This window comes from Nilaparvata lugens, chromosome X (assembly GCF_014356525.2).
Source record: "Nilaparvata lugens isolate BPH chromosome X, ASM1435652v1, whole genome shotgun sequence".
NCBI lineage: Eukaryota > Metazoa > Arthropoda > Insecta > Hemiptera > Delphacidae > Nilaparvata > Nilaparvata lugens.
In genome coordinates this window covers 7988910-8001108 of record NC_052518.1, presented here as the reverse complement: position 1 = coordinate 8001108, position 12199 = coordinate 7988910, and the positions used below count along the sequence as shown (strand labels likewise).

General features: G+C 33.6%; 1 protein-coding gene across 1 annotated transcript in view; it reads right to left on the bottom strand.

Moving 5' to 3' along the window:
* Positions 1 to 2811: 2811 nt before the first annotated feature.
* LOC111044367 (calcyphosin-like protein) overlaps positions 2812 to 12199 on the bottom strand; it is a 44368-nt gene continuing 34980 nt past the window's right edge. Inside the window, exons 4-5 of the mRNA XM_022329495.2 lie at positions 5569 to 5778; positions 2812 to 4494 (exon numbers count right to left, since the gene is read on the bottom strand). Of these exons, the coding sequence (XP_022185187.1) occupies positions 4393 to 4494; positions 5569 to 5778 (312 nt within the window). The 3' untranslated portion in view covers positions 2812 to 4392. The remainder of the gene's footprint in view (positions 4495 to 5568; positions 5779 to 12199) is intronic.

Sequence of the window (12199 nt, the reverse complement as noted above, 5' to 3'; positions counted from 1 at the left end):
TGGCACAATTTGAGAGACTACCAGCGTCACACAGCTGCATGGGAAAAGAACTACGTGAACTATCGGCTTGGGATAACAGTAAAAGTTGCGACATAAACGCCCTATACCATGGGATATCTACTTATGTTATCGTTTGTCTATGATAATATACATTCACTTATTAGCTAGGTCTACTCTTAAGGCTGTGCAAAGGCTAAAAATAAACTCTCTACTCGTGATATTTTTCAAAGTTTTTCGATTTGTATATCATCAAGCTATCGAAATGAAAAAGTTCTCTCAGGAAAACATTTTTTTCCCGATCATTACTTTTTGAGATATGAGCGCCTGAAGTTTGAATTTTTGGGACAGAACATTTCAAATTCGGTAAGATATAAATTCATGAGATTTGGAGGTTGGATTCTTCATGGTATTGTTGATCTAGTGAAACAAAAATTTTCTGAAAATATTAAGGTTATTCAATTTACCAAAAATAACTCAACTAAAAGTTATTTTTGGTTATTTTTAGTAAATTGAATAACTATTTTTAAAATTGATATTTTCAGAAAAGTTTTTTCTACTAGATCAACAATACCATGAAGAATCTATCCTCTGAATCTCATGGTTTTATCTCTTACCGAATTTGAAATGTTCTGTCCCAAAAATGTAAACTTCAGGCGCTCATATCTCAAAAAGTAATGATCGGGAAAAAAATGTTTCCCAGTGAAAACTTTTCCATTTTGATAGCTTGATGATATACAAATCGAGAAACTTTGAAAAATATCACGAGTAGAAAGTTTATTTTTAGCCTTTGCACAGCCTTAATTAACAATAAATAAAAAATCCAAGTACCCTTTTTAAACATTTTTACACACAACATGTTTCAACATTAATATCATTTTCAAGTCACTTTAAAATGATATTAATGTTGAAACAAATGTTAATACAAATTTTTGAAAAGGGCAGCCTACTTGGATTTTTTATTCCTTGATAATACACATTTTATATTTTCATTCAATATTTAAAAAATATACTTTGTCATGGATATAACTCTATTTTATCATAAAGCGTTGTACTTATTTCATGGAATACATAAAATAAATTCATTTATTAGCTAGGTCTACTCTTAATTTACAAGAAATAAAAAATCCAAGTACCCTTTTTAAAAATTCTTACACACAAAATGTTTCAACATTAATATCATTTTCAAGTGAATCACTTGAAAATGACATTGATGTTGGAACGTGTTGTAAATGAACATTTTTGAAAATGTAGGCCTACTTGGATTTTTTTTTTATTTATTGATAATATACATTTTAAGTTTTCAATCAGTATTTCAGAAATATGCGCTACTTTGTTACGAATAGAATATTATAGTAAAATCATTTCATTCATATGGGCTACTTTATTCAAATTAATAAAAACAATATAAAACTTTTACTACCCTTTTATTGAAACATTTTAAAAACTTTAAAACATTTTAACTACTAGTTTCTACCTACTTCGGCCATTTTTAAGTTAAAATTTCTGAAACTTTATCTTGAAAATGGCCAAAGTAGGTCGAAACTAGTCGTTAAAATGTTTTAAAGTTTTTAAAATGTTTCAATGAAAGGGTACTAAAAGTTTTATATTGTTTTATTAACATTATAGTATTACACATTTGTTCTTATTTTACTACAATTAATTATGACTTGGTACATTCTGATTTTGGAGAGTTTACATTGAGGGAACAAACATTTAAACACACATTGATATCCAATTCTGTACATGTCTAACATCAAAACATTTCAGATAATTTGGAGTCCAATCACCCTCATAGCTACAAACTGAAATTAAAGCATTCCCTTAAAACGTTGCACTCCTGTGTAGCCTATATTTGAAAATATTTTGAACGTTGTGAGAAATCAGTCACAGATAATGGTTCTCTCCAAGTTTTTTGAGAGTTCAATGAAGATCACTTGTCGATCTCTTAAACTGATTTATCGTTGAATAATATTGTATATTTCCGTTAAAATTCCCAATTACTTCAAGTAAAATCTTACCACAGTTTCAAAATTTAGTAAAATGGAGAGACAAATGCACTTGATAATTTTTCAGGGCTATTTGATTTGTTAGTTGAAAGTTTAGGTGGTGTCACATCTGTTATAAATGTAATCTTAAAAAATTCACAAGAAAATTATTTCACACTGAACCAATATTTTATTTTTCGCAGTTTGTGGAGAGGTGAATGTACTCCAATTGTAATGTCACGCCTTAACTCTATGTTCACGAATATAAAACACGTATTTAGTATTCAGACACTTGTTGCAAATTTGTGAATGTCCGATCATTCAGAACTATTAAGATGCTATTGTTAATATGAGTAATTTATTTTTCGCAGTTTGTGGAGAGGTGAATATAGTCCAACTCTTTTCACTTCCCAACTGTATGTTCACAAATATAAAGAAGTACGCAGCTTTAATATAATAGGGTTTAGTATTCAGGCACTCGTTGCAAATTTGTGAATGTCCGATCATTCAGAACTATTAAGATGCTATTGTTAATATGAGTAGTTTATTTTTCGCAGTATGTGGAGAGGTGAATATAGTCCAACTCTTTTCACTTCCCAACTGTATGTTCACAATTAATATAAAGAAGTACGCAGCTTTAATATAATAAGATTTAGTATTCAGGCACTCGTTGCAAATTTGTGAATGTCCGATCATTCAGAACTATTAAGATGCTATTGTTAATATGAGTAATTTATTTTTCGCAGTTTGTGGAGAGGTGAATATAGTCCAACTCTTTTCACTTCCCAACTGTATGTTCACGAATATAAAAGAGTATTTGGTATTCAGGCACTCGTTGCAAATTTGTGAATGTCCGATCATTCAGAACTATTACGATGCTATTGTTAATGTGAGTAATTTATTTTTCGCAGTTTGTGGAGAGGTGAATATTGTCCAACACTCATTCACGCCCCAACTGTTTATTTACTAAGATAAAAAAAAGTATTTGAATTAAGCACTGTTGAAAATTTGTGAATGTCCGATCATCCAGAACTATTACGATGCTATTGTTAATGTGAGTAATTTATTTTTCGCAGTTTGTGGAGAGGTGTATCTAGTCTATTCCTTTTCACTTCCCAACTGTATGTTCACGAATATAAAAGAGTATTTGGTTTTTAGGCACTCGTTGCAAATTTGTGAATGTCCGATCATTCAGAACTATTACGATGCTATTGTTAATGTGAGTAATTTATTTTTCGCAGTTTGTGGAGAGGTGAATATTGTCCAACACTCATTCACGCCCCAACTGTTTATTCACTGAGATAAAAAAACGTATTTAAATTAAGCACTCGTTGAAAATGTGTGAATGTCTGATCATTCTGAACTATTAAGATACTACTGATATTAGTCCAGCCATCGAATGTCAAAAAAAAAAAATGGGAAATGTTTGGAACAAAATTTTTGACCCTGCAGCTCCAAGTCAGGGGGTAAATATACCTGAGTTCCCCCTGAGTACTAAAGTCCCAACCCCCACCTCATGTGGTGATGGGGCGGGGGTGGTTTCAAAGTACCATATTTTGGTAAAAATATGTCAATAAAAATAAGTCAATTGGTACCAATTTGACTTGAATAATCCTATTTTGATAAAATTAAAAGTAAATAAATTCAATTCTATCAAATTTAATAACTTCAATCAAAAAAATAAAGAAATCATATGAAAAAAGCATATGTTCATATTAAATAGTATCAACTTGTTTTTTATTTTCCACATTTCAACTTGAAAATGACCCAAGTTATGGTCGAAACTAGTCGTTGTAATATTTTAAATAATAAAGGGTACTACAAGTTTTCATATTGTTCTTATTAATTTACCATATTTTGGTTTTTCACATATATCTCTAACAATATGCGCCTTTCAGCTTCAATTTTGTATACGATGGAAATTTCCGAAAGACTCATATTGTTGGAGATATATGAAAAAAATCAAACTATGAAACTTTCAAACCACCCCCACCCCTTTATCACATGGGCTAGGGGTGAGGAATTTTGATATGTTTACCCCCTGACTGGTCTTAAACGAGTTGCAGGGTCAAAAATTGTGTTCCAAAAGTTCCCCTCTATAATATCTTGTTGACTGAACTATTACGTATTTTGTTGTTCGCAGTTTGTGAAGAGGTAAATGTAGTCCAACCCTTTTTCACGCCCTAACTATGTTCACGAATATAAAAAAACGTATTTGTTATTCAGCACTTGTTGGCAATTCGCGAATGTCCGATCATTCATGTGATTAATAGGCTAGTGTTAATGTGATTAAACGTGATTGTGCAGTAAAATCCTATCGACTTGTGGATTTAGTGATGCTTGTTTGATGTCGCCATCCAATTTAGAGGATATTGCAGCGTTTCCTTCTCCGCTGCGGGGCCCTTACTCATAATTTGAAAGCCTGGCGGATCATCAGGTCGAAGTAGGCGTCATTGTCTATGGACGCACTTATCCCTGAGTAGTAGTTCATAAATTCCTCCAGGGTAACCTGCAAATATTCAAACATATTACTACATATAAGTTGAATATTCAAACATACTAGGCCTACTCATATCATGTATTATTCAAACACATCACTCAAGTAAGGAAAACATTTTTACCGATCATTACTTTTTGAGATATGAGTGCCTAAAGTTTACATTTTTGGGACAGAACATTCCAAGTTCGGTAAGATATAAATCCATGGGACTTAGAGGATAGATTCTTGATGGCATTGTTTATCTTATAAAACAAAAAAATTCTGAAAATATCAATTTTTGAGAAAGTTATTCAATTTACCAAAAATAACTCGACTAAAAGTTATTTTTGGTCATTTTTGGTAAATTTAATAACTTTCTCAAAAATTGATATTTTCCAAAAAAAAAAAATGTTTTACTAGATCAACAATACCATGAATAATCTATCTTCTGGATCTCATGGACTTATCTATTAACGAACTTGAAATGTTCTGTCCCAAAAATTTTAAATTTAAGCGCTCATATCTCAAAAAGTAATGATCAGAAAAAAAAGTTTTCAAATGGTGACACTCAGACCAGTCGATTCTATTTTCCGCGACGTCACCATTTGAAAACACATGCTCTCAACTGGAGTCGAGTCTCTGATGGAGTCTCTTCCCTGCTTCACGTAAGTGTGAGTTGAGCCCTATTGTCGAGCTTGGCCAAACGTTGCACATCAGCTGTACACAATATTTTTTTCAACACTCAATTTATTATCACATTCATATTATTATTGAAAATGTTACTATTGATAGTGTACCACAAATATCGAACCTTTTGTCGATATTTGCAGCAGTAGAAGTTTTTGTGGTGATTTACAGCATTTAATTTGGATTCTCGTTTAATAATAAACTATCCTAGAAAATTATAGTGTCAGTTCAATTTTAATAAATTTCACTCTATTCTTTATTGATTGATACAACAAGTACATCATCAAAATGATTGGGAGGGAAAAAATAAGGTAGCCTTGTGCTATTCCTCTCCCAAATTTAGATAAGGTTACACATAGTCAGAAATAGTTGTAGTTGTTCACTTCACAAAATTTTCAGTCCTTAATTTTCACTCACCCTTCCATCAATATCCCCTCCCCGTTCGAAGTTTTCCAGGTACTTGGTGAGGATTTGTTCTTCGGTTTCCTCACCACTCTGGAATTTGGGGTGACTCCTGACGGAGTATACATTTCGGAGGTCTTCGATGGTAATCACTCCATCTCCGGTTCTGTCCATTTTGTTAAAAGCGTCTTTGACTGATTTGACTCGAGCAGCATTCATCGGTGGCTGAAATAAAAATAATGAAACACGATTAAATACCGAATTCAGTCATATTCAGACTTCCGGTTTTGGTGTACGTGGTACATCCCTCCTCCGCGTCGCTAAGGGGGATCTACACCTCTTAGATTTGGTTGATATTTAGGCTATGGATAGAGGGTGACCTAACAAGTGTCGTGCTATAATATGAGACGTTTCGCTACAATACAGGATGAGTTATTCACTGGAACATAGAATCTTTTCGCCACACTGCACAGAAAGCAGCTGTTTTCCAGTCCCTACGTAGATCTGAAAGACCTTGTTTGCAGACGACTCTCATCTGATGTAAGAAACAGGTTTCTTTTCCAGTCTAGGCCGGAAAGTGTACTCTTTCCAGCCGCTTGGAAGTCCGTAGTTAATAAGTCATCCGCTAGATCGGGCGAGTGTCAACATTCTTCATCTGAAGTTGCAATTATTTCAGTTCGAGTTTCGAATCAAACTAATTCAGCATTCGCTTCGCAACCATTTTTATTCAATTATTTATTGTTGATTAGCGCATTCTGAATTTTCAAAAATGCTTGAAGATGACGACGCCCGTGATATTCCAAGTGAAATTTTAAAAGAATCTGACATCCAGACTGCAAATCTTCTACCACTAAAATCAAGAGATAGGTACAATAACTTAACGAGTATTCTTTATTTTGTATTCTTTATTTATTTAGTCAGCAATACCTGTAGTGTGGCGAAAAATATCGTTCACACCATGGGCAAAAATGTTTTTCCGGCTCTCAATCTTTTCTAGTCCTTGGCCTACGGCCTCAGACTTAAAAACCGATTTCGAGCCGGAAAAATCTCATTTTCTGCTCTAGGTGCGAAATATACTATTCCTCCACTCTGAGAGCAGCAAAATCACTCATCTTCAAACGCTCATAACTCAATAGTAGGAGTGAATTTCGCCAATGTGATGACATATCATTGTTCCTCTCGTCAAGTACTATCATTCCTAAGAGTTTGAGCGATTTTAATTTTTGACAATTTTTGCAAAAATTAATGAATCTCCCAGATTTGGTTGATATTTGGGCTATGGAAATAGGTTGACCTAACACTATGTGGTAATTTTTTACATCATTACAGTAATTACTGTACTAGAATAATTATCATATTTCATCGCAAGTTTGTGGATTGCGTGTTTACCGAACGAAACTATGTGGAATCAAAACATCTTTCAACTCGGAGGGAAATCAGGAGCAGAGAAGATGTAGCGGCCGAAATGTTGCCATGATAGAGCTACAGCGTTCTGTCGTCTTTAGTGAGTGTCAACACCTCACTCTGAAAGCACTGCATCGACTGAGCCTGTTTTATCAACTTGGCAACCACGCTTGTTTTCACTGATTCTCTGGATCTCTCTGCTCCTCATATTCCTCCAAGTTGGAAGATGTTTTTTATTCCACTTTAGTAGCCTATGATTGCTAATGATTCCTAGCCTATAGCATATCATTGAGACAAAGTCGAGTACGGTACTAGAACACTTTCCCTGACAAAGTTTCTGAAATAATACCCGAATAAACGTTTTTGAATTCCTTAGTCATTTTTGGTTAAACTAGAGTAGATCAGAATATTGTTTAGCCATCTACAGTGTGATCATGAGTTGAAACAAGTTTTCGATTAAACAGTATATTTCAATGAAAAATTGTGAGAAAATCACCGCTCTTTTATTCTATTTTGGAATTATTTAAATTGTGGAGCAATAATTAAAGAGCAGTAAGGACATTAAGAACAGTAATAATAATAGAGCAGTAATGAATAATTGAAATATTAATAAATCATCAAGAAGGAATTGATATATCAATAATCATTTCTCAATTACTGTAGAATTATGAAAACATTGAAAATATCAATTATTGTAAACAATATTATTACCGACCAAAATTGATTCCGTGCGTGATCAACTGCTTATATTGCAGGAATATGATTGAAAATAACTCAATTGCAATAGGGTACCCAAGTTTCAGTTAATGCCGTAAAAACTGTGGAAGTTGGCGAAATGTGTATCAACATCACAACAGTTTTACCAGTGAGTATAGAATGTATAGAATATATTACTTTATAGAATGTATAAAATACATTCTATACTCACTGAATTTTACTAGATTTTATTTATAATTCTTTTACTTATTAATAAAAACTATATGAAAACTTGTAGTAGCTACCCTTTATTATTTAAAACTTTAAAATATTAGTTTCGACCTTAACTTAGGTCATTTTCAAGTTGAAATCATTTTCTTTTACTTATATCAGCTTACAAACTTATCTTTTTTAATTTTGGAAAACTTAATTTTTCCTACCATTTTATTCCTACTTTCTTCCATTTTCTTCTACGTCGTTTATGTATTATGCCATTCTATCAATTATTGTTATTTATATTTGTAATGACGACCCAAAAATTTTTGAAATTTTTTTGAATGTACAAACAATGACAATGCCAATAAAGAATTTGAATTTGTTCAGTTGAAAACAATATTGCCATCTGAGTCAAAGTACAAACAATGAAAATGCCAATAAAGAATTTGAATTTGTTCAGTTGAAAATAATATTGCCACCTGAGTCAATGTACATACAATGACAATGCTAATAAAGAATTTGAATTTGTTCAGTTGAAAATAATATTGCCACCTGAGTCAATGTACAAACAATGACAATGCCAATAGAGAATTTTAATTTGTTCAGTTGGAAATAGTATAGCCACCTGAGTCTGAAATTTCCATATTTTGCACTGGTTACTAGGGAGTGCTTCAAGTTCGTTAAGATCTAAGTTCAACAAGTGCCAAATTTGAGCATTACTTGAGATACTGTAAAGTTGAAACACTCAACTTATCAGGCCCGGCCCCAGGGGACCGGGCGGACCGGGCGGCCGCACAGGGCGGCAGATTTTTGGGGGCGGCAAATTTTAAGGAACGGAACATTTTTAAATGCAAATAAATAATAAATTTCATGTGAATAGTAAAATTTTATAAGAAGCTTTTCCAAACTCAAGCTAATAAAGACATATATCTAAGATCAACAATATCCCAGGAATGTCTGAGTGGTCTAGCGAACATAAAATATCTCAGTCCCTAGATCTTGAAGAACTAGAGAAGGAATTTTTCTATGCAAAGGTCAGACGAATTCTACTTAATTAAACAAGTGTGTTGAACAAACTCGTGTTGTAGCAATTGTAGTTTTGATTACTTAGCAAGTTAAATCGGACCAATACTCTGTTGCAGTCTCTTGATTTAGAACTACTGTCTTAATTATGTTTTCTTATTGTGTACCGTACCATATCTGTTCCTAACATAAAAATCTGGTGTGGTACACTCACACAACTTTCCTTGATCATTGAACTGTAAGCCTCATTCTAAAGCGAGAATAATTTAGGGGAATAACATAATGACGATTGGTGGCAACATATTTGAAACTACGATCAGACTACTGTATATGTGTAAATGTGTATATATATAATTGTTTTCAGAGTACTTTTTTCTTTGTGTAAATTGTGAAATTCGATGATTTTTTAAAAGTCGTCAAAACAGCTGTTCTACAGATGAAATATCTCGACTATGTGTTCTTTTAATAAACTGCTCTAACTACCTACCTCATGCACGAGAGGGAGTTTACAAAGTCCATTTCTCAAGGATGGGGTGGACCCCATCAAATTCTCAGGAAAAAGACTCATGCCAGTTGATAGAGCTGATAAATAAGTATATAGGGTATGAATTTGAAATAAATCAGTCAAGTCATTTTTGAGAAAATCGTGAAAAACATGGTTTTTTAGTAACTATCCGCCATTTTTCTCAAGAATATTACGGAGCTCCTGCAATTTTCCCAGAAATGAGACTCATGTCAGTTGATAGGGCTATCCATGCTATCCATGCATGCCAGGGCTCAATGGCTATCCATGGTATAGATTTGAAGAGAATCGTTAGAGCAGTTTTCGAGAAAACCGTGGAAAACATGGTTTTTTAGAAATCATCTGCCATTTTTCTCAAGAATATTACGGAGCTCCTGCAATTTTCCTAGAAATGAGACTCATGTCAGTTGATAGGGCTTATAAATAGCTATCCATGGTATAAATTTGAAGAGAATCGTTACAGCCGTTTTCGAGAAAACCGTGAAAAATATGGTTTTTTAGTAATTATCAGCCATTTTTCTCAAGAATATTACGTAGATCCTGCAATTTTCCCAGAAATGAGACTCATGTCAGTTGATAGGGCTTATAAATGGCTATCCATGGTATAAATTTGAAGAAAATCGTTAGAGCCGTTTTTGAGAAAATCGTGAAAAACATGGTTTCTTAGTTATCATCCACCATTTTTTCCGTCATCTTGAATTGAATTTCTTATTGTCGGGTCCTCATGGTATAAGTACCTCAAGTTCAAAAGTCAATCGGTTAATTAGGAATGGAGTTATCGTGTTCACAGACATACACACACACAGACCAACACCCGAAAATCATGTTTTTGGACTCAGGGGACCTTGAAACGTATAGAAAACTTGAAATTGGGGTAAATTAATTTTTTTTGGAAAGCAATACTTTCCTTACCTATGGTAGTAGGGCAAGAAAAGTAAAAATAGTTTAATCAGATATTTTGTGTTACTGTTCTAGTCCAGTCAATTTGAGATTATAGAGTGAAATGTTTGGAACACAATTTTCAACTCCAGAGCTCTTTTAAGGATAGTAAGAGGATAACATATCAAAAGTCCTCATCCCTACCTCATGTGCTAAAGGAGTGGAGGTGGTTTGAAAGTACCATTTTTTCATTTTTCTCATATATCTCGGAAACTATGCATCTTATGGACATTTGTATACTGTACAAAATTAAGCTCACAAAATTACCAACAAGTTTTGTTCTCTACATTTTATCTCTTATAGTTTCTGAGATATCCGCTCTTGAAGGTGAGACATTTTTTGAAAAAACACTTCTGCCTCCAATTTTTTCATCTTTTCGGCCTTATAATTTTTGAACGATTGATGAAAAAAATCCGTGCTGATTATAAGCTGACGAAGCATCAAATTATATTCAATTTGATGTATATTTTCACTATTTTACGCATTTCCCTAAGACTGTTGCAGCAGTTTTAGTAGCATCACCTTAGAACATATATATCTCAAAAAGTATTAGATTTATCGAAATCCTCTACCAAACAAAACTTTTACTCTCAACATTAAAACTGAACTTCTGAGATATGACAACTTTGAGATATGAAAAAAATGTAGAGAAAAAATCTTATTGGTAATTTTGTGAGCTTCAATTTTGTACAGTGTACAAATGTTCATAAGATGCATAGTTTTCGAGATATATGAGAAAAATGGAAAAATGGTACTTTCAAACTACCCCCACCCCTTTAGTACATGGGGTAAGGGTGAGGACTTTTGATATATTAATCCTCTTACCATCCTTAAAAGAGCTGTAGAGTTGAAAATTGTGTTCCAAAATTTTCCCTCCATACCTTTATTTGAGCATTCGTTGCCTGCACTTATTCCTCAATATTTATATTTGTCAAATATTTGTTTAAATGTAATTTTCAACTTGAACAGCTGATAACCTTCCGGCAAATTTTTAAGTAAACAATTATTAGACGGGATACATGTCGGTGGTGGGGGGGGGGGCGGCGTTTGCTGATTTCGCCCAGGGCGGCAAAGTCCCTGGGCCGTGCCTGCAACTTATAGTTGAGATGTTCACACTTGAGACAAGTGATAAGTTAAGCCGTTTAGTTCGCCAAGTCTCACGGTATCAAGCTCTCGTTGCAGGCTGATACACATTAAGCTACACCGTTGCACACTAGTTAGGGATTAGTGACAATGGACTAGGGAGAAGCTAGATGAAGGTTGAAAGATAGATTAGGGAAGGGTGAGGGATTGGGTTTTTGTTTTCGAGTGGCAATAATTATGCTGGTATTATTCAAGGATAGTATATAGCAGGTTGCCTCGAGCGCGTATATACGTATACGCGCATGAGATGAGATGACATGAGCATACGTCAGACTCTGACGTCTCGGCCGGCAAACGCCGGCTTCTCATATGGATTACATACAAAACACCGCGTCAAATATCAATTCCTCACATAAAAACCGCTGTATTGAGAAAAAATATGAAAATTCGATTCAGTTTAGGAATAAACTAGCTTTACATCAGTATGTCATTTGAAAATATTAATTTATTTTGGAAAGTATAGAAAGCCTTGAATCTATCACTATGTTCAATTAGTACAACCTCCTTTGTACCATAGATAAACTTTAGCGTCAGTAGATATCCCATGGTATAGGGCGTTTATGTTGCAACTTTTATTGTTATCTCAAGCCGATTGCTGTCGATTATTGTCAAATTCTACTGTTTTGTTGGGGTGAGAGTGTATGAACGTCACAATATTGATTGATTGATTGATTGATTGATTGAGTACTTTATTTATGTAGA